The 23,178-nt window shown below is 47.8% G+C and overlaps 1 protein-coding gene and 1 long non-coding RNA gene across 2 annotated transcripts; one reads left to right on the forward strand and one right to left on the reverse strand.

Moving 5' to 3' along the window:
* Window positions 1-3,080: 3,080 nt before the first annotated feature.
* Window positions 3,081-21,893, reverse strand: LOC107118624 (zinc finger protein 658-like). The gene is made up of 2 exons (XM_015420990.1): window positions 20,891-21,893; window positions 3,081-3,918 (listed from the first exon to the last, which is right to left on the reverse strand). The coding sequence occupies exons 1-2, from the start codon at window positions 21,891-21,893 to the stop codon at window positions 3,101-3,103; spliced, it is 1,821 nt and encodes a 606-aa protein (XP_015276476.1). The 3' UTR covers window positions 3,081-3,100.
* LOC107118626 lies at window positions 9,495-13,044 on the forward strand. The gene is made up of 3 exons (XR_001482767.1): window positions 9,495-9,568; window positions 10,700-10,799; window positions 12,974-13,044. It is a non-coding gene; the product is annotated as an uncharacterized LOC107118626 (long non-coding RNA).
* Window positions 21,894-23,178: the final 1,285 nt, after the last annotated feature.

The following is a 23,178-nucleotide window of genomic DNA, read 5'->3' on the forward strand; positions in this document are numbered from 1 at the left end:
CCTCCTCTCCTCAACCAGAGGAGACGACACCTTCTCTAGGTCACATGTGAGCTCTCTTGAATAAGCTACCGGGAGACCATCTCACAATTTGCTCTCACTGAGGACACATTCACAGCCATTAAAGAATCTGCAGCGTCTCCCCACATATTCTGTACCGTTCTGCACAACATCTTCCCACATACACGCACACACGTCCGAAGTATCTTCTGGCAACATTTTTAATCCTACGTTCTCTAAGCAAGAGTTTGAGGTAAATTACAATATAAGAATCATACTAAACACAAACATAGGTCCAATATTAACTACAGCACAACAACCCTGAGCAAGAATAGATCAAATTTCAGGGGGGGAAGCACATCTAAATCAGCACAGATTTGTATGTCTTCTGAAAGTGAACTTCCTGAAATTCTCAGGGAGGCCATTCCACCAGGTGGGGATCGTGCCTGAAAAAGCTCTGGATCGAGCAGCCATCCACAGCTGGCAAACCCATTTACCAACTTTGTCCCCGCATATACGCAGGTAATATTATTACAGGACCTAATATAATTGGCCAACTGTTTGGATGGCCCAAGCTAGCTGCATTCCGTCAGGTTCAGAAGCTAAGCAGGGTCAGCCCCGGTGAGTGCTCGGATGTGAGACCACCGAGGACGTCCCGGGGTCGCCATGCAGAGGCAGGTAACGGCAAACCACCCCGTTCATCTCTTGCCTTCAGAACCCCTAGAGGGGGTTGCCACAAGGCGGCTGCGGGGCTTGATGGCACTGCCCACCACCAGTGATATGGGGCCTCTTAAAGCGGTGGCTCAAGTGGTTAAGACGCTGAACTGTGAACCGCAGGCTGTGGAAGGTCAGTAGTTCAGCAGTTCGAGACCCGGGTGTGCCCTCTAGTTCCAGCTCCTTCCAATCTAGCAGTTCGAAAGCAAGAAATTGCAAGTAGATAAATAGGGACCACATCGGTGAGAAGGTAACAGCGTTCCGTGCGCCTTGGTGTTTAGTCATGCCGGCCACATGACCACGGAAATGTCTTCGGACAGCGCTGGCTCTTCGGCTTGGAAACGGAGATGAGCTCCGCAACCCTAGAGTCGGACTCGACTGGCTTTCGAGCAAAGGAACCTTTACCTTTTAAAGCTGACATAACAACTTCAATACATTACAAGGGGTGGCACGTTTGAATGAAACCCTGGCCATCTTCAGATTGCCCCGACCTGGATGGCCCAGGCTAGCCCAATCTCATCAGATCTCGGAAGCTCTAAGCAGGGTCCGCCCTGGTTAGGACTTAGGTGGGAGATTGCCAAGGAAGCCTACAGTTGCTGGGCAAAGGCAGGCAACGGCAAACCACCTCTGGACATCTCTTGCCTTGCAAACTCCTTGAGGGGCCACCGTAAATCAGCTGCGATTTGACAGCACTTTCTACCGCCACTATCTTGGGGTCATTATAGAACCATAGAGTTGGAAGGGAACTCCAGGGTCATCTAGTCCAACCCCTGCACAATGCAGGAAATTCACAAATACCTCCCCCTCCACACCCTCAGTGACCCCTGCTCCATGCCCAGAAGATGGCAACAAACCTCCAGGATCTCCAGCCAAACTGGCCTGGAGAAAAATTACTTCCTGACCCCAAAGTGGCGATCAGCATTTCCCTGGGTATGCAGCAAAGGGCCATGAGAACTAAGCACTGAGGCAACCCTTCCTGCCCTCCCTTCTGTGTGATCTGCCTAAGTTCACAGAATCTGCATTGCTGTCAGATGGCCATCAAGCCTCTGTTTGAAAACCTCCAAAGGAGGAGAGCCCACCACCTCCCGAGGAAGCCTGTTCCATTGAGGAACCTGTCAGGAAGTTCTTCCTAATGTTTAACCGAAAACTCTTCGGATTTAATTTCAACCTGTTGGTTCTGGTCCAATGCTCTGGGGCAACAGAAAGCAACTTTACTCATCCTCCAATTGAACACATGCCATCGTGTCAACATTACCCCTCTGCACTGGACAAGCACAATAGCCTCTAGGCAGAAGTGTCAATGAACACACATTGGACAATAAAAATCACAACACTCAGAGACCAACGGGGGAACGTTTCAACCTCCCAGGGACATACTGTGTTCTCCTTCAAAAGAACTTCACAGGGATAGAATCCATCTAGGAGACTGCAGAATTTGAATTCAGGCCCCATTTCAGGGCGACGATTCAGCCTCTCTTGCACAGGAGCTATCAAACAGAACTGTAGCCCTTATGATAAATTCAGGTGGGTAGCCGAGTGGGTTTGAAGCAGCAGAACAAATTTGAATTCAGAAGCACCTTTAAGACCAACAAGGTTTAATTCTAGGAATAAACTTTCGTGTACATCTGAAGAAGAGTGCACACACATAAAAAAGCTTATACCCAGAATCAAACTTGTTGGTCTTAAAGGTGCCACTGGACCAGTGTCCCCTCTAAGCTGAGTTAGTGTGAGCTGGCTCACAGTTTTTTAGCCTCCGGCTCACTCAATTTTGTCTTAGCTCAGGAAGGGATGGCTCCAGAGCAAACTAACTTATGCAGCAGCCAAATTGCTCACTCACAGCTTTAATGCCGGTAGCTCACAAATTGGTTTTTTGCTTACAAGACTCCACAGCTTAGAGGGAGCATTGCACTGGACTCAAACTTTTGTTCCCTTATTATAAAGGCAGTGAGGTAAGGCTTTTCCTCCACACCCCTTCTAGAGTTCTCCCTTGGTTTCCCCCTCCTGTGCACTATGGATTGAACTACACCTGAGGCTTTTCCCCACAACCTGATCATTCATATTGTTCCTTTCCTGTGCATATCCTCTAACAGATTAACAGCATAGCGTTACAGTGAAAACTTGCCCCACAGTCTGCATAGTTATGTGTTCTCCGTTGTATGCAGTCTTTTATGTTCCATAGGTGCACCTTTAAAAACCGAAAGTATTTTCTGCAGTCTAAGCACTCATGGCTTTCTCCACCACGTTAGTTTTTCTCATGCTTTTAAAGGCTGCTTTCCAAACGATACACGGTCACACATTCTGAGCATTGCAGGATTGTCCTTCCTTTATGGATTATTTTGTATAGGACCTACTACATTCCTGGGTGAACTTTAGTCAAGTCTGAGCACTACTATGGTTTCTCTCTTAAATGGGTTTCCTTGTGCCTTATAAGGTGGGATGACTTACTGTAGCTTTTCCCACAAAGCGAACAGAGATACGGTCTGTCTCCAGCATGGTTTCTCATGTGTATCTTAAGACTGTCCTCCCAGCGAAAGTTTTTCCCACATTCAGAGCATCTGTACGGTTTCTCTCCAGTGTGGACTCTTTCATGTACAAAAAGGTGTGCGCTCTGAGTGAACCTCTTCCCACATTCTGAACACCGGTAAGGTTTCTCTCCTGTATGTGTCCTCTCATGTAGGAGAAGCTTGTACCTTTGACAGAAACTGGCCCCACACTGCGAGCAGGTGTGTGGTTTCTCTCCAGTGTGGATTTTCTTGTGAGTTCCAAGATGCGATCTCTGACTGAAGCTTTTCCCACATTCGGAGCATTTGTACGGTTTTTCTCCAGTATGAGTTCTCTCGTGGATTGTAAGGTTGGACCTACAACTGAAACTTTTGTCACACTCTGAGCATGGATAGAGTTTCTCTCCTGTATGGGTCCTCTCGTGTCTCAGAAGGTGATGTCTCTTAGTGAAGTCTCTACCACACTCTATGCAAGTATAGGGCTTCTCCCCTGTATGGATTCTTACATGGTCTGAGAGGATGGTACTGGTACCAAAGGTTTTCCCACACTTTAAACATTTATAGGGCTTTTCGTCCACATGGGATATTTCATGTCTCATAAGGAGCGCCTTATATCCAAAGCCTTTCCCACAAACTAAACACTGATGCGGCTTCTCACCCGTATGGGTGGTCTGATGGTCAGAAAGAGCTGAATTTGAAACAAAGCCTTTCCCACACTCTCCGCATACAAATGTTTTCATTTTCTTGCGGGCTGGCTTAATCTTCAGAAAGGTGGAGCTCTGCCTGGTCTTTTCCCCACCTTGAATGTCTCCCGTTTCTTGCCCACAGGAAGATGCTTCAATTAAATGTTGGTTTCTCAAAAGGAATCGTGTGGTAACTGAGCAGAAATTGGCACAGCTTTCTAGCTTCTGCTGACTTCCATGGATTTCACGAATTTCTGCTCCATGTAACACAATTCCTTCTGCTGCAGCTACCGACACCACATTGGGTTCACTCTGCTTTGGTCCGTCCAGTAGATGATTCTCCTCCTCACTCGCTTTTCCATCACCTGCCAGAATAAAAGCAGAATTGTGCCTTGAATCAATCACATACCATGCTGGGAGAAAAATTCACTCCTATTTTGATTTATGCAGCATTATCACTATTTCAGGCAGATAAAAGGTAGGTTGGCTGTTGAGTGGGAAGGAAACAGTGTTGCCAGTTTCAAGGTAGAAAATTCCTAGAGATTTGGGGGGATCTGGGTTAAGGACAGAAAGGGCTTCAGAAGGGTATAATGCCATAGACTTTAAATCCTCATTGCCAATTGGGAACTAGACTAGCCAACCTCCAAGGTGGAGGCAGGAGACCACCCAGAATTAGAACTGATCTCTAGACGAGCGGGACCAGTTCGCCTGGAGAAAACATCTGCTTTGGAGGGTGGATCCTATGGCATTATATCCTGCTGAGGTTGCTTCACTTCCCAAACCTTGCCCTTCCAAGGGTCCCTACCCAAATCTCCAGGAATATCCTAACCTGGAGCCGGCAGCCAATGTTCCCTCTAAGCTGTGGAGTCTTGTGAGCAAAAATCCTACTCTGTGAGCTGCTGGCATCAAAGTTGTGAGCGAGCGATTTGGCTCCTGCATCAATTAGTTTGCTCTGGAGCCCTCCTTCCTGAGCTAAGACAAAAAGGAGTGAGCTGGAGGCTAAAAAACTGTGAGCTAGCTCACACTCACTCAGCTTAGATGGAACAGTGCCGGCAGCCAGTGTCCCCTCTAAGCTGTGGAGTCTTGTGAGCAAAAATTCTACTTCGTGAGCTACTGGCATCAAAGTGGTGAGCGAGCGATTTGGCTGCTGCATAAATTACTTTGCTCTGGAGCCCTCCTTCCTGAGCGAAGACAAAATTAGCTAAAACACTAACTCAGCTCAGAGGAAACACTGCTGGCAATCCTAAGGGGGGGGGGACTAAAGTGGGTAGTTGGGAGATCTGTTATGATTCAAGGAGATCTCCAGGCCTCACCTGTAGGTTGAAACCCCTAGACGGAGAGAAGGAACCAGGGACAGGAGAGAGGCTATGAGGTCTTTCCGGAAAAGAAAAGAGGAAAGGGGGGGGGGGATGAGATGCCTCCTGCAAGTCCTTGCAGGTTCCCACTTGTACCAGTTCTAATTGTATCCGCAGTCCTTTCTCCAGAATCCCTCACTAACAACTGGTGGGTTTTTTACTACACCAGAGTAAAAAGTGGGGGACAGAAAAAGGAACTGTATAAAAGGCTCTTAACTATCTCCTAACCAAGGGACACAACATTTTACCTAACAAACTGGCCTCCCTGTCACCCTCCTGCTTGACCTGCACAGGGAACGCCATCTTCCAGCTCTCTGGAGGATTCAGGTCTGATGTTGGGAAATCAGCAGACATCTCCTTGCGCAGCCCTGGCACCTGAAAGAGATGGAGGCATCTTTACAGTGAGGATGTTTTGCAAGGCTGAAAAAGCAATTAACGCTTCAGATACAAACATATCAAATTCCATGTCTTAGTGAAAGCTGCTGCCCCACTGTAAACAGAAGGGCAGCAAAACCTCTAATCTGGGAGGACCGGGTTTGATTCCTCACTCCTCCACATGCAGCTGCTGGACTGACCTTAGGTCAGTCACAAGTTCTCTCAGAGCTGTTCTCTCACGAGCAGTCCTCGAGAAAGCTCTCTCAGCCCCACCTACCTCACAGGGTGTCTGTTGAGGGGAGGGGAAGGGCGGGGTATAAATCCAATCTCTTCTTCTCCTGATGTTTATGCACAACACAAAGGTGGGAGGGTGGAGATATTACAAAAGGAGGCCATTTCAAAACAACAACAGCAACTTACAGTCCTCCTTATAAAGGAACTTCAAAGGGCGGATCCAATGAGAAACTTTTTTTTAAATATTTTATTTCATACTCCAAAGGGAAACATCAAACATCAGATTAACAAAGGTGAATTCCTCTACCCACAATACAAAAGCTCCTACACCTAACTTCTAACACTGCAAGTTAAAAAATTTAACACAAATATGGATATAATAAAAAAAGACTGATAACACCTAATGAACTGTCCAGAAACGCTGAGGATATCCAGACGTAATGGATGTATCCTTTTCTTTCTCGAGTTCCAGAAAGAAAAGGGGACGGGGAACCAGAACAAAACTACAGGCACTCCATGGAATCCTCTGTGCCGCCTCCTTGTTCTCTTCATGAGCTTTTGCTTCACCCTCTCTTTTGAGTTATTTATTTTATTCGATTTATACCCCGCCCTCCTTACCAAGGCAGGCTCAGGGAGGCTTAAAGGTAAAGGTTCCCTTGCTCGAAAGCCAGTCGAGTCCGACTCTAGGGTTGCGGTACTCATCTCCGTTTCAAAGCCGAAGAGCCAGCGCTGTCCGAAGACGTTTTCTGTGGTCATGTGGCTGGCATGACTAAACACCAAGGCGCATGGAACGCTGTTAGCTTCCCACCGAAGTGGTCCCTATTTATCTACTTGCAATTTCTTGCTTTCGAACTGCTAGGTTGGCAGGAGCTGGAACTAGAGACGGGAGCTCACTCCGTCATGCGGCACCCGGGTCTCGAACTGCTGAACTACTGACCTTCCACAGCCTGCAGTTTAGCGTCTTAACCACTTGAGCCACCGCAGCTCCTAAGGAGGCTTACACAAATGCATAAAAATACAACTTAAAATCCATCATAAAATCCATCATACCAAAAACAGGTCGGTTATCCTAAAATGTACCTCTGTCACAGGATTAACGCTTCCTGAGGTGTTGCCAGTTGCTGAATGCTACTGTAAACTATTGAATTAATGGAGGTGAAGAATTCTTCAGCACCAGGGGTCTCTCAGCAGTGTTCCTGGTTGGAAGTTGATGGTGGTGCTCCTTGCTCACCAACACTACCTCCCATGATGCGGCCTCCGATTGTGTGGTACTGGAAGGCCTTACCTTGCGTGAAGCCTAAATGCTCTCCCTTCTGCACTGAGATGGGACACTCTGGTATGGGAATGGTGAGGAAAGGATGGGTCTGTTCCCTGAAAAGAAGAGCTGCTTTCCTGGCTGCTGATTGAAATAGTGGCCTCTTCATGTTTATTACAACATGTGTAAAGATTTTTCCGATGTACACCACCCTGAGCCCTGTCCTGGGGGTGGGTGGGGTCTAAAAATTGAATTTAATGAATAAATAGATAAATGTTGACTATGGTTTCCACCTAGGAAGAGGCTCTTGTCTCAGTGTGGGGAGATGTGATGGTTTGGCCGAGGAAGGGGGCGGTGGTATAGGTGAAGTTGGAGGCATTGGTTTGTTCCAGGAGCTACCCAAGGGCTTTAGTGGTGGTTTGTCAGTGTGGCACCTTTAAGACCAACAAAGTTTTATTCAAGGTATAAGCTTTCCTGTGCAGGCACACTTCTTCAGATACCAATTCATGCTATGAGCTGACGAAACCCTCTGCAAATGCAAAACACAGATGGAGGCGCAAAAGGAACCTCAGAATACAGGGCACACAGTTAGGAGAGGAGGCTGTCCTGGAAATAGGAAGGGGGGGGGCCGGTCCGGCTCGGGGCCAGAGAGGAGTCAGAGCTCTGGGCTCTCCGCCTGCACAGCGGCGGCTGCTTCTTCCCAGCCAGCCACTGCTGGTCTCTTTTCTCCAGGGCCCGGGAGCTACTTCTTCCATCCAGAGCTCCCCTTGGTAGGGTGGCTGCCTTAGGGGCCGAGCGTCAAACAAAACTGTCCCAGCAGAAATCTGAGTAAGCTGGGGACGCGACATCTGGTGACTCCAGGCCCAAAAGATGCCCGGACCTGGCTCCTGAGCTAAACAGAGCAATGCGGCTGGCACGGATTGGGGGCTGGGTCCGGCCCTGGGCTCTCCGCCTGCACAGCAGCGGCTGCTTCTTCTCAGCCAGCCCCTGCCCATCTCTTTTCTCCGCCCCCCCCCGTTCCTCTCCTCTCTCCCGCCCCTCCCCGTGACTGTCCCTCACCTGCTCCCCGCAGCCCTCCAAATGACCCCTCCGGCCAATCCGCACCGCTCGCCCAATTGCTGGGAACGTGGGTTGCCCTGGCAGTCCCCCGTCTCTGGCCGCAGCAGGAAAATGTCCAGATGGAGGACTGCAGCTCGGTGCCGGGAAAGCCCGGATTTCTTCCTGTCCAAATGGAACCTGGAGAGCTGGGCCTGGCGGGGAAGGTTTACTTGCTGAAGCGGAAGCAGGAGAACAAAGTTTCCAGGGGCACCTTTAAGGCCAGCCAAGTTTAGTTCGAGGTTGAGGGTCCCTCTCCTGACCTTCGATGGGGCGCCTCTGGTGCGGAGGTTAGGAGTTTGGGAATGCTCCTGGACTCCTCTTTATTTGGGAATGCTCCTGGACTCCTCTTTAACATGGAGGCCTAGGGGGCAGCCACTGCCAAGTCGGCCTTTTACCATCTTTCTCTCGGCAGTTGGTTCCCTTCCTTGACTGCAATGACCTGGCCACAGTGATCCATGCGTGGTCACCTCGAGGTTAGACTACTGTAAATGCTTTCTACATGGGGCTGCCTTTGTTGCAAATCCAGAAGCCGCAGCTAGTGCAGAATGCTGCAGCCAGGCTGCTGATGGGTCTCTCTAGGCGGGAGCACATCCGGTCTGTGCTGAAAGCACTGCACTGGCTGCCAATAGCGTACAGGATTCGCTTCAAAGTGCTGGTTCTTACCTTTAAAGCCCTATATGGCCAGGGTCCGACATACCGAAGGGACCGCCTTTATCCATATGTTCCCCCAAGGGCACTACGGTCAGGGACGCAACATCTGGTCACTCCAGGCCCAAAAGATGCCAGATTTGCAGCATTGTAATAAACTCAAGAAAAAAGTGTGCCTCTGAACATGTCCAAATGGTTCTTATACTTCCTTGCTAAATGAACACCGCTGAGTTCTGTTAACAAGGAGAGGAAAAGCTTGAGTTAAAAGGATGCTACTAGTTTCAGGCCAGTTCCTGCCCCTTCTTTTCTTCTGTGGTTTATTTGTTAATTTATTTTATGTCATTTATATTCCCCTTTTCTTGCTGGGACTCACGGCAGATTACATAGAATAATTCAGTGCAATCCGTAACTACTAAGGGCACGCAGAAATCTACCTGGTGCAGTGAATGGAAGAATTGTATCCGGCTGAATTATTTGGGGGGGTGGGGGGAGACAGGCAACCTGGCCACCCAGCTAATTCCCCAAGATATGCTAGAAGGGGTTAAATGCACTGAGCTCTGATTTCTAGAGAGGCCCAGAAACCGGAGCTTTCTTCCCAACACGCCCCTTCTTCCCTTTCTTTGGCTGCCCCGGCTATTCGCAATAGCCAGGAATGGGGGAATGGTGTGGATTCTCCAGGGTGTTCAGTGTGAATGCTGCAGGAAGCAGGTGAGTTGAAGGGAAGGAGAACAAAGAAGGGGGGGAGGAGCTAAAAAGGAGCCCCAAGGCTGGCTGGGAGGAGAAGAAATGGTCCCGCACACAGAGTCTGAGCTGGACAGCTCCCCCCAGGTTGTACTTCTCAACCAGGGCTGCCGTTTGTAGCCTGAGAAAGAAAAGTGGAGTCAAATCCAAGTGAACTTTGGAGGAAGGTGGCAGGGAACACATGAAGCTGCCTTCTACTGAATCAGACCACTGGTCCATTGAAGTCCGTATTGTCCATTCCGACTGGCAGCAGCTCTCCAAGGTCTCAGGCAGGGGTCTTTCTCATCACCTAATGCCTTTTTAGCTGGAGATGCCAGGGATTGAACCTGGGAAGAGTCTTGCAAGTTATCCAGAAGAGAACTGTCTGGAGGCAGGGTCATTTCTATAAGCCTTAGAAGCACCACATAAGGGTCAGTTTGGTGTAATCTGGGAGCACCGGGTTTGATTCCCCACTCTTCCACATGCAGCTGCTTGGTGACTTTGGGCAAGCCACAGTTCTCTCAGAGCTGTTCTCTCAAGAGCAGTTCTCGAAAGAGCCCCTCACAGGAATGGAGGGAAAGGAGATTATAAGATGCTCTGAGACTCCCAAGTGAAAGGCGGGGTATAAATCCAATCTCTTCTTCTTCTTCCATGCTTTGCTTATTTGTTTATTAAAATATTTACACCTCACCTTTCTTCATGGTTCAAGGCAGTTTACAACAACAGTGAGAAGACAGTCAAAACCATAATAAAATAACAGACCCCAAATCTTTCCCTGCTCCCTCCTTAAAAGATGCCTTCCATTCACACCCCTTCAAAAGCCCTGGCAAATTGGCAGGCCTTGAAGCACCGCCTGAAGATCTCCCAAGGAGGGGACCCCGCCACCTCTTCAGGGAGCCCGTCCCACAGAGCTGGAGCTATGACGGAGAAGGCACAGGCTCAGGTCCGTGCCAGACATGGACACCCTAAGTGGTGAGATAGGAAAAAAGGGAAGGAAAGACAGCTCCATTCCCCAGACTTGTGACTGGAGTGGGGAAAGCTGTTTGAATCAGGAGGCAGAATAGTCATATCTATAGCATGAATCACTTTCCCAGTCTCCTCAACATTTATCTCCTTCAGGTGCCAAGACTGCTAGATTTCCCCTCATCAGACCTGAATCCATCAGAGACCCAGAAGATGGAGGCCAAGCAAGAGGGTGATGGGGAGGCCAGTTTGCTGGGTAAGGATTTGGGTACCTGAATCCTTCGATGGTCAAGAGTGTTTTTTGCAGTGCTTTTTGCCTTATTTGCTAATTCTTAGGGGCAAAACTAAAGGGGACACTGTTTTCGTGGCTGCCATGAGTCCACCACTGCTCTTTTAAAGGGTACAAAGCCGATTGGGCTTGCAGTGGGGCAGTCTTATCTCCCCCCCCCAATTTCAAGTGCCAAAACAGCTGCAGGGCAGGGAGTGAGGCTGTTTTGACACTTGACAAGACATGGGGGGACGGACACACACACACACATGTGCCTCAGCCCGCTGCGCTGTAGGACTGTAGGGTTGCCAGCAATGTTCCCTCTAAGCTGTGGAGTCTTGTGAGCAAAAATTCTACTTTGTGAGCGACTGGCATTAAAGTGGTGAGTGAGCGATTTGGCTACTGCATAAATTAGTCTGCTCTGGAGCCCTCCTTCCTGAGCTGAGACAAAAGTGTGTGAGCCGGAGGCTGAAAAACTGTGAGCTAGCTCACACTAACTCAGCTTAGAGGGAACACTGGTTGCCAGGTCCCAGTTGGGAAATACCTGGAGACATGGGGGCAGGGTGGGGCCTGAGGTAGGCAGGGTTTGGGGAGGGGAAGGGCCTCAGCAGGGCATAATGCCATTGAGCCCGTCCTCCAGAACACCCATTTTCTCCAGAGGAACTGATCATCTCGATCATCTGTAGCAGTAGGAAAGAGCAAGGGTCCAGGAGCACCATGAAGACTGACAAAATATGTGGCAGGGGAGGAGCCGTCGTGAGTCACCGCTCCCTTCTTCGTATCTGTACATCTGGAGTGAGCCGTGACTCACGAAAGCTCATCCCCTGCCACATAGTTTGTTAGGCTTTATGTTCCGTGCGGTCATGCCGGCCACATGACCACGGAAACGTCTTCGGACAGCGCTGGCTCTTCGGCTTTGAAACGGAGATGAGCACCGCAACCCTAGAGTCGGACTCGACTGGCTTTCGAGCAATGGAACCTTTACCTTTTTATGGTGCTATTGGACTCTCCTGCTCTGTTCCACTGCTACAGAGGCGACAAACACGGCTATCCAACTTGGTTGCCTGGACATCAGTTGTAATAGCAGGAGACCTCTACGTGCCACCTAAGGAATGGTAACCCTACTGATCAGCACTGGGCCCTTGCTGCATTTTTAAATGATGAAAATGGCAGCAGTATCCTTGTGGCGGGCAAGAGGATACTGTCGTGTCTAGGTGGCTCTTATTTTGAGGCAGTGATAAGAAAAGGCATTTCTTATAGAGCATTTGAAAATGAAGTAGGATCAGGGCTCTTTTTCTGTGGGAATGTGCCAGAACAGAGTTCTGGAAACTCTTCGACAAAACTCTTTAAAAAAATGTTTAAAAGTTCATGCGTTCTCAGTATGCAGACTGAAAACTTCATTTCCCCTCTTGAGAGTTCCGGCATCTTTTTCAAAAAGAAAAAAAAGCCCTGAATAGATGTATCACAATGCCAGTTTGGTGTAGTGGTTAAGTGTGCGGACTCTAATCTGGGAGAACCGGGTTTGATTCCCCACTCCTCCACTGGCACCTGCTGATGTGACCTTGGGTCAGTCACAAGCTCTGGCACAGCTGTCCTTGGAAAAGAGCACTTTCTGTCAGAGCTCTCTCAGCCCCACCCACCTCACAGGGTGTCTTTTGTGGGGAGGGGAAGGGAAAGGAGTTTGTAAGCCGCTCTGAGACACCTTTGGGTAGTGAAGGGCGGGGTATAAATCCAATCTCTTCTTCTATTACCTAAACGGATGACAAAGTCACAAACGGATAGTTGCATAACCTTGAAGAATTCATTGTTTGGAACCATGTAGATTGTCACTAGCTTAGACGGTCTGGAGAAAAGGATTGGGCAAACTTAAACAGGTCTCTCAACCTCATAATATTGGAGTGGAACTTCTCTGTTCAGAGGCAGTATGCCTGAGCACCAAATGCAGGAGGCAAACAGTTAGGGGGTGTGTCACCTTCAGATCCTGGAATCACGGTGGGTAAGAATGCTGAGTTTTTGGTCTAACTGTTCTCATGCCAAAGCAGAGACCCTGCCAACAATTGAATCTGTCTGCCTAAAACGATACACAATAAAAGTGAGAAGTTGATTTTCCATTCGTTTGTGGCAGGCCTGAATCAAAACGCTGTTCCCTTTTGTTCCGGCAGGTGATGGGAAAGTAAGTCAGGAGGACAGTGGTCAGCTGGGAGGACCAGAGCAGAGCAAACTTAATGGTGTACCAATAAGCCAAGCAAAAGAAATTATTTTTCATGGATCTGAAATTCGTGAAACATGTAGAAGTCTGCAAAACTTAGGAAGCCATGCATATTTTGACCCAGCAACAAGGGATTCTCCTTTGGACAGGCAAGAGTTAACCAATGCTGCTTTATGTGTGATAGAAATGGGGAATGCTGAATGTAGAGAAAAATTAAGGAATAACTCCGGTCTCCTCAAGGTTAAGCCAGTCCGCAAAAGAAAGAAAGTGTGTATATGCTCAGAGTGTGGGAAAGGCTTTGTTTCAAATTCGGCTCTTTCTGACCATCAGACAACCCATACAGGCGAGAAGCCACATCGGTGTTTAGTTTGTGGGAAATGTTTTGGATATAAGGCACTTCTTGCAAGACATGGAAGATCCCACACAGAAGAAAAGCCATACAAATGCTTAGTCTGTGGGAAAACCTTCGGTACAAGTACTATCCTCTCAGATCACATAAGAATACATACAGGAGAGAAGCCCTATACTTGCATAGAGTGTGGGAGAGACTTTACCAAGAGAAGCCATCTTGTGAGCCATCAGCGGACTCATACAGGAGAGAAACTCTATCCCTGCATAGAATGTGACAAAAGTTTCAGCTGTAGGTCCAACCTTATAATCCATGAACGAAGTCACACTGGAGAGAAACCATACATATGCCCCGAATGTGGGAAAAGCTTTAGTCAGAGGTCGCACCTTAGCACCCACAGAAGAATCCACACTGGGGAGAGGCCACATATGTGTCTGCAGTGTGGGACTCGCTTTCGTCAAACAAATGACCTCCTCATACATGAGAGAACACATACCGGAGAGAAACCCTATCGGTGTTCAGAATGTGGGAAACGCTTCAGTCAAAGCTCAAACCTTTTCGTGCATGAAAGAATCCACACTGGAGAGAAGCCATACAGATGCTCAGAGTGCGGGAAAAGCTTCCGTTGGGAAGGCAGCCTTAGGATACACATGAGGAACCATGCTGGAGATAGGCCGTATTCCTGTTCAGACTGTGGTAAAAGCTATAGTAAGTCATCCCACCTTATCAGACACAAGGAAACCCACATGGGAGAGAAACCACATGGGTGCCCAGAATGTGGGAAAAGGTTCACTCAGAGTACTCAGCTCTTTCTCCACAAAAGAATCCATACGGGAGAGAAACCTTTCAAATGCCTCGAGTGTGGGAAGGCCTTTCGTTGGGAAGGCAGCCTTAAAATGCACAACAGGACACACACAGGGGACAAACCGCACAAGTGCCCAGACTGCTGGAGAAGCTACAACAGGGAGTCCCAACTAACTAGGCACAAGCGAACCCACACAGCCAAGAAACCATACAAATGCCCCGACTGTAAAGAAAGGTTTGACGGAAACTCTGAGCTCTTAGCCCATAAAAAGATGCACACAGAAGAGAAACCGCATGAATGCTCAGAGTGCAGGAAAAGCTATGAGAAGGAGTCTGAACTTATTAGGCACAAGAGGATCCACGCGGCCAAGAAACCATACAAGTGCCTGGATTGTGGGAAAATCTTTGATTGCAACTCCGCCCTTATAGTCCATCAAAGGGTGCACACAGGAGAGAAACCGTATATGTGCTTGGAGTGTGGGAAAAGCATCAGCAGGACATCAAACCTTAACACGCATAAGAAGATCCACGCAGAAGGAAAAGCATACAAGAACTCTGCAAAACTGTGCAGGAAAAATGCTACATCAAATATAATTTAAATGGTATCCAAATACCCTCAAGTGTATGTTTCCTGACCCATTCCACAGCACATATGTAGCCGTCACAACTGTGTCTCATACTGCCATTCCTTTTTGGCCCTGTTATTCATTATTTATTTAAGCAATTTTGCCCCAGCAATGAGGGAGAACACAAGAGAAGCCATCTTGGATCAGGCCAGTGACCCATCCAGTCCAATACCCTGTCACACAGTGGCCAAACCAAGGTGCAATCAGGAGGTCCACCAGCGGGGCCAGAACTCCAGAAGCCCTCCCACTGTTGCCCCCCAAGCACCAAGATGTCAAAGCATCACTGCCCCAGACAGAGTGTTCCATCTTTACCTTGTGGGAGAAAAGTGGGTTTGACATAAATGGCCCATACTGATGCCAAGGCATTCAGCCCTGTATTCCCCGTTTTCAATGCATTAAACAGATACTCATCTAACTCGTTGGACTCCGACTGTCTGTTTCCAATTCGGCACGGGAGCACACAGGCACAGATTTTGTGTATCAATACTGACCAATCTGTAACATTTGGTCAATTTTTTAACCAGCCTCTTGTTGGTTAAGAAAATAGCTGCCACTAAACCCTGCCATCTTGTGGACTGGTTGTGCTTATTTAATTTCCTTTGTAGATCCCTTGCAGCAGTGGATGCTCTTCCCAGATTCCTGACAGACCACTCTGCATCGCATGAAATGCCCTAATGTACCTTTCATCGGTGCTTATTCGATATTTCATCTGCACGAGTTCCGTAAGCCTTGGGTTTGATCCAGCCAGCTTTTTCACTCAGTTTTGTTCCAATTCCCTTTCTTTATTACTCCCTTACTTTATTGCTTTTGCCTGTTCAGGTCCCATGATACCCAGCATAATCTTTTTGGGAAGGGACCCCTTCTTTTCCTTTTCACCTTGGAAAAGTTGGTTGGATTCCACTGGTTATTTCGCCTGCTTACCCCTAAGGCGCAGTTTCTGTCGGCTGTAGTCGGCTTTCAGAGCCCTGCCCTGAGTGGCCCAGGTTAGTCTGAACTCGATGGATAGTGGAAGCCAAGCAGGGTCAGCCCTGGTTAGTCCTTGGATGGGAGACTAGCAAGGAAGTCCACGGTCGCTATGCAGAGGCAGGCAATGGCAAAACACCCCTGTTTCTCTCTGGCCTGGAAAACCCTACACGGTCAGCTGAGATTTGACAGCACCTTCCACAACTGGGCTTTCAAACCAGTTCTGCTTCCTGGAATGCTACCTCCAGGGTATTGTGATTCTTTAGAGAAGAGTGGGAGGCATTGTGGGTGGCTTGAACAGACCGATGGTAAAAAGTGAAGCTGAGTTTGGAACTTTTCAACCTGAAGTCTGGAGAAAAGGGTGTGCTTGGAAAGGCAGGAGTTTAGGAAATAAGCTTGGTACATCCCCCCTCTTGTTCCTCAATCCCTAATCTTGCTTTCCATACGGTGAAAAGCTCCTGCTGATTTCTGCCCATCAAGCTGTTGACTAAGGCAAATAACAAGTTAGACTGGTGTGCTTTTTAAAAAACAGATTCTTGCTTATTTGGCAACCCTAGCTAGGGGGGTTTTGGTCTGGAATCTGCTTTCAGTGATATGACTGATTCCCAAGAGAAAAGGAATAAGAAGGGCAAGAAAAGTTACTCTGAGCATATACCAACTGCACTTCTTAGTCCAAAATAACAATATGTGGGTACCTGACAAGAACTTCATGGTTTGTTAATTTTTTGTAACTGTCCCCCCCCCCCGGTCCCCTTTCCCAGTATATTAAAAACAGGTAAAACAACTCTAACATGGATTTTGATGACACAAACTGTTGCTCAGAATATACATTCTTTATGTAAGAAATTGCTGTTCCCTGTATGCAAAAGCATAATCTGTATCCACGTAAAATGCTTAAGCCAATTCCCCGACAAAATGTGCTACACTGGTAAACATTATCTAGGAATTGCTACGAAAGAAGACATTCCTCATTTAAGAATTGATGTAAAATTCTTGGGTGTTCTACTAAAAGGAAATTTTTTATAAAATTCTTGATCATATTAAAGGGACAATACCTTTCCATTGTGAGAGCATATTGCATAATGGTGATTGCTTTTCCCACAGTGATGTGTTTTGGCACAGACAGTGTGAGCCCGACAGATCAGGTGTCCAAATTTGGCTGGTGGCAGGTTTTTTTTTTTAAAGGTAGAACAGAAAATGTAGGAGTGTATTAATAGAGAGATTAAGAACAGTACTTTTAACTATAAAGTCAAAAGTTCTGGAAGGGGAAATTTGGGGACAGCTGGGCCCTGGAGAAAATAAACACTTTCACAGGTTACAGTATTCATAGAAGAAGAGAAGAAGAGATTGGATTTATACCCCGCCCTTCACTTGGAGTCTCAGAGCGGCTTACAAACTCCTTTCCCTCCCCCGCCCCACAACAGACACCCTGTGAGGTGGGTGGGGCTGAGAGAGCTCTGACACAAACTGCTCTTTTTCAAGAACAGCTGTTATCAGAACTATGGCTTGCCCAAGGTCATCCAGCCAGGTGCAAGTGGAGGAGTGGGGAATCAAACCCGGTTCTCCCAGATCAGAGTCCGTGCACTTAACCACTACACCAAACTGGCTCTCATAGCATAAACTCTGTTTAAAAAAAAAGTATTACCCCTCAAAAAGCAGCAGTTTATAGAAGAAATTTACTGCAAGGTGAAAGAAACAAAGCAGTGCCTACAACAACTACCATAAAGATATGTGAAAACAGATACGTGGGACAAAGAAGCCCTGATAAGCATTCCTAAATTTGAACAAAATGATATCTGGAAGTACCAAAAGTAAAGGAGAGCATGTACAATGTGCTCATGTGGAAAATCCTTAACAAAGGGGAACAGGGAAATATTTTAAAAACAAAATCCAATTTGTTACAGGAAAGAGAAGAAGGGGGGTGTCAAAGAGTCCACAGCCGAACCCCTTAGGTCCTCAGGGCTGTGTTGTACGCAAGTAACCAAACCTTTTCCATATCATTAAAATATTATGAAGTTTTATTCAATCTCTGTCAAAACAACAATTTATCCCGCCGGCAACACAACATTCTAAAATCTTTTAGCAGGGAAAAACCCCAAGAAAACTAGCTTAACCGTCTAACACACTTTCAGAGCTTGCCTTAGATGGCACAAACCTTAAGTCCACGAGTCAAAGGCTGCAGCTGTCTCGTTCTCTACCCTGCAGTCCAAGCTAGCCTCTTTCTTCCGGGCTCTTAGCTCAATTATAGGTTTGGTGTGTTTTTTTTTATTAAGCAGCATCAGGTGATGACGATGACATCCAATCGGCACACAGCCTTGCTGGAACCCTCTAGAAAATTACCTCACCACTCCTGACCTCCTCCCTCCCATTCTGTGGGCCCCAGGTGCTCAGGAGGAGTTAATTACCACTTTCCCAGCTCTGGCCTTGAAGAGGATAAAGGCGATGCAGGCAGAGAGATCAATCAGTAACACCTGCAGGATGGAACAAGCCCCATTTCACATTCACATTCACTCTTGAGGGAGGGGAGCCAGGGGTGCTTTGCCCCACAGGCGGAAATGCTGCAAAGGGGTTAGTTTATTAAGGGGAAATGAGGAAGCGACATTGTAGGAACCAAGGGACCTCTTCCCTCCCCTAAGTCCCCCGCCGGCTTGTCATTCAAACCTGGCAACCCTAGGCAGTGTGGCAGACTTTAAGACAGAAGAGACTGGATTTATACCCCCCTCTTCACTACCCGCAGGAGTCTCAGAGCAGTTTACAATCTCTTCCTTTCCCCTCCCCGCAATAGATACCCTTTGAGGTCGATGGGGCTGAGAGAGCTCTCGCAGGAACTGCCCTTGAGAGAACAGCTCTGAAAGAATTTATGACTGATCCAAAATCACACCGGCAGCTACATGTGGAGGAGTGGGGAATCAAACCCAGTTCTCCCAGATTAGAGTCCACGCTCCTAACCACAAGTCGCCTTGAATCCTTTAAACTGCACCCCACCCAGCCAAACACACCATCAGTTTTGTGTCTCTCTGAGCTACATTCTTATCTACATTATTTTTTAAAAAACCTACACCCTTCTCTATTTATACTTTCCCCCCTTTTGTTCCCTAGGGAATATTGATTAAATATGGAATTAGCTACCAGAGGATGTAGTGATGGCCATAGGAGTAAACAGCTTTACAAGAGAGGATTAGATAGATTTGCAGAGGATAAGTCTACTAGCCATGGTGACTGAAGAGACCTTCCCTCCCTTAAGAGTGGCGGACTCTAATCTGGGAGAACCAGGTTTGATCCCCCACTCCTCCACATGCAGCTGCTGGTGTGACCTTGGGTCAGTCACAAGTTCTCCCACAGCTGTTTCCCTCAAGAGCTCGGACAAAAATGTAGCAGATTATTTATTCTAGGGCCAAAAGAGAGGCCATTTCAGTATAAAGATAGGAAGAGGTGCAAAATAAAACTCAAAATGAAATACAAATCTCATAGTTTCCTGATGGAAACCTGGGCTATAGACACTCAGGGTGCGTTCAGACGGGGCGTTTCAACCGGCATGCCGGCTGAAACGCGATCACACTTACCTCCTGTCTGCGGAGCCCATCACTGTATGCCCGTTCACACACAGCGGGCGTCAGCGGGGTTTTTTTTAAACTCAGTTTGAGCATGCGCATAGGCAGCCAATGCCATCCATAGAATGGGCGATCTTCGCGCATGTGCAAAACACCCCGTCCCGAAAAGCATGCCCTGAAGAGAGGACTTACCTTTAAAGTTTTAAGGTGGAGAGCGATCAGACGGGGGGGGGGGGGGTAAAGCGATTACAACCGTTGCACTCAGGATACTACCACTTGGGGACCTAGTGGCAGAATACAATGGTTTAAAGCTCTTTGCAACGGTTAGGGACGGAAGGCAGATGTTCGCCGTGTGAACGCCGGTAAGTACACCGATTCCTACCGGCACCTATACCGTTGCAAATGCCCCGTCTGAACGCACCCTCAGTGTTATGAAACACCTTGACCACAGAGAGCCAGTGTGGCTGTGGTATAGCTCCTTTCTTCATAGGGAAAGTGTTCCATCCCCTTCAATCATTTTAGTTGCCCTTTTCTGCACCTCTTCCAATGCTGTATCTTTTTTGAGCTGCGGTGACCAGACCTGGACGTTCAGTCGGGAGGGGCCGCGGATCAGTGGTAAAGCGGCGGCTTCAGATGCAGAAGGTCCCAGTTTCAATCCCCAGCATCTCCAGTAAGGATCGGTTCAGAGGTGATGTGAAAAACCTCAGCCCCTGGAAAGCCCATCCCAGTCGAAGTTGACAGTGCTGACCTTGAGGGACCAGTGGTCTGATTCAGCGTAAGGCAGCTTCATGGGTTCACTGATCCATGCCTACTCGGACTGGATAAGTTGCACTGCAGGGCAGAGACAAAATCAAGATCTGGTCCAAATCAAGACCCGGCCTTGTTGTGGCCTCCCCGTTTAATGACTCTCTCCCATCCTGTTTGGTTTGTACACCTGCAAACTCAATGCCGCATTTCATAGAATCACAGAGCTGACAGGGGACCTACAGTCCAACCCCCTGCTCAGTGCAGGATCAGCCTAGAGCATCCCTCCAGCCGCTGCTTGAAGATTGCCAGTGAGGGGGAGCTCACCTCCTCCCGAGGCAGCTGGCTCCATTGTGGCACAACTCTGACTGTGAAACAGTTTTTCCTACGATCTAGCCTGTACTTTTCCGCCCCTAATTTAAAGCCATTATTGCAAGTGTCTGGCAAAACAGTCCACAAAAGCTTGTCCAAATAATGATTCTTTTTAGTCTTTGTGACACACGACTTTATCATCTTTTCCTGCATATGGATTCTCCCCCACCCCCAAGGCTTAGTGTGCGACCTAGTCCCTCCCTGAGTCCTGTTATCCACCTACCTCCCTCATTTTGCACTGGGATACAATTCGATCTTGCTTTCAGAGCCAGCATAACCGAGGAAGAAACTGGGTGAGAGGCACAGTGGCAGACAGCTCACCCTCTACATCCTCACCATTAAAGTGGTTAGTAATACATTTGGAAGTCCCGGCGTGACAGTACATGATATCTATGTGACAAATGGCTTCTCTCTGGTATGGATCCTCAGGTGAGCTCGAAGGTTCGAGCTCCGGGTGAAGCTTTTCCCACAGTCCGGACAGGTATACGGTCTCTCCCCCGTGTGTACCCTTTTATGCTCAACTAAAGCCGACTTACTACTAAGTCTTTTCCCGCAGTCTGGGCACATGTACAGTTTCTCTCCCATGTGGGTCACCTTGTGCCTAATAAGGTGGGTCGATTTGCTGTAGCTTTTCCCACAGTCTGAGCAGGCGTACGGCCTGTCCCCTGCGTGGTTTCTCACGTGTGCTTTGAGGCTGCCCTCCCAACGGAAACTTTTCCCACATTCTGAGCATCTGAACGGTTTCTCTCCGGTATGGATTCTTCTGTGGACAAAAAGCTGGGAGCTCTGACAGAAGTTCTTCCCACATTCCGAGCACCGGTACGGCTTCTCACCCGTGTGCGTCCTCTCATGTAAGAGAAGATCGAATTTTCGACTGAAGCAGTTCCCACAGTGCGGGCACGTATGTGGTTTCTCTCCCGTGTGAATCCTCTTGTGAGTGGTCAGGTGAGATTTCTGACTGAAACTTCTCCCGCATTCGGAACATTTGTACGGTCTCTCCCCCGTGTGACTTCTCCTATGAGCAGTAAGGGTCGATCGACGGGTAAAGCTTTTGTCACACTCTAAGCAGGGATACAGTTTCTCTCCTGTGTGAGTCCGCTGATGTTTGATGAGGTGTGTTTTCTGATTAAAGCTTCTCCCACACTCTGAGCAAGTGTAGGGCTTCTCTCCTGTGTGGGTTCGTTCGTGGATGGCAAGGATGGTACTACAGCTGAAGGTTTTCCCACAGACTAAGCATTTGTATGGCTTTTCTTCTGCGTGGGATCTTCCGTGTCGAACAAGAAGTGCTTTATATCCAAAGCATTTCCCACAGACTGAACACTGAAACGGCTTCTCTCCTGTATGTGTGGTCTTGTGGTTATTCAGGGCTGAATTCCGAACAAAGATTTTCCCACACTCTGAGCAGACAAACGATTTCTGTCTTCTCTGGGGTGCCCGACCTTCCCGACAGACTTTGTCCCCCATTTCTCTCCCACAGATGGCTACTTCAATTAAACTTTGATTGCCCGAAGAACTCCTCCTCACCGAATCGAATTGAGCACAACTTCCTTGTTCCTCTCGACTTACAAACTCTTCTTCTGTTTTAGGTCCCTGAAAAATCATTCCTTTTGCTCCACTCAGAGATGCCCTGCTTGGTTCGCTTTGCATAGGTCTTCCCAGCTGAAAACACTCCTCATCTTTACTTTCTTGCCATTCACCCCCTGGAATAAAAAGAAAACTGTGACTTGAATTATTTGGGTTGGTTTTTTTTTTGCTGTAACAGACTAATATGGCTACCCCACTGGAATCTGCTTAAAACATTCCTATCCCACTGTCCTCTGAGAATTTAATGTCTTCAGGTCATTCAAAAGGTGTATCGAATTATTTATAACCTATATTGACGGATTTGGACACGTGTCGGTTTTTTTGCCAGATAACTAAGGAACTAGATTTGGTCATTAATATTTCCTTTGACAGTTGGATGTGGTTAGCCAAGCAGGAAACAACAGAAGGGGGAAAACCCCAACCTGAAAATCAGATTAGGAACCTTAAACGCTGAGCAGCTAAAATAATGAAATAAAGTACAAACATTTATTGCACAGTGCACAAAATTACAGGATTAAAAACCACATACACAGAATACAAACAAAAACTCAGAACAGAGTACAGTATGTTGCACCTACAGTAACGGCAGAATATCAATTATGGTAACATAGGCAGGGGTCATTTTGTAAAAAAAGAGGTACAGGAGCTCATTAGCATAACTTATTAGCATAACTTATTAGCATATGCCACACCCCCTGACATCACTGGAAGTGTGTCAGAAGGCAACAACCACCGCTCAGGCTCCACTGCACTGTTTTGGATTGCTAGCTATTGGGGGGGAGGACATGCAGATCTCCCCTCACAGAGGAGGGAGAGCCTGTACCTGAATAAAACCTGGTCTTAAAGGTGCCACTGGACTGTTTTGGATTGCTAGCTATGGGAGGGAGGGAGAATGCCCAGATCTGCCCACACTGAGGAGGGAGAGCTTGTACCTGAAGGCGGGCGGCTCTGCAACTTACCTGGCTGCTTCTTGCGGCTTGATTGAGGGCTGCTGGGAGCAGGGGGCGGGGCTTGTTACATGTGCCTGCCCCCTGGGCTCTTTACTGCCGGAGCTCCACTCCTGCAAGCTCCTGCAGGAAATGACCCCTGAACATAGGGAATTTATGTATAGCACTTTAGATCTTATGTGGTTTCCACCGCCATCATGGCTCAGTGGTAGAGCATC

The sequence above is a fragment of the Gekko japonicus genome, unplaced genomic scaffold, assembly GCF_001447785.1.
Source record: "Gekko japonicus isolate JY-2015 unplaced genomic scaffold, Gekko_japonicus_V1.1 scaffold3515, whole genome shotgun sequence".
In the NCBI taxonomy this organism is placed as follows: Eukaryota; Metazoa; Chordata; class Lepidosauria; order Squamata; family Gekkonidae; genus Gekko; species Gekko japonicus.

Bases quoted from the DNA above. Each gene is read 5' to 3' on its own strand.
- LOC107118624 (XM_015420990.1), bottom strand. From the start codon at position 21,893: ATGGGGGACAAAGTCTGTCGGGAAGGTCGGGCACCCCAGAGAAGACAG. The intron at 3,919-20,890 runs GCTTCACCCGGA...AGTGTGGGAAAG, and splicing joins CTGTCCGGACTGTGGGAAAA to GCTTTGTTTCAAATTCAGCT.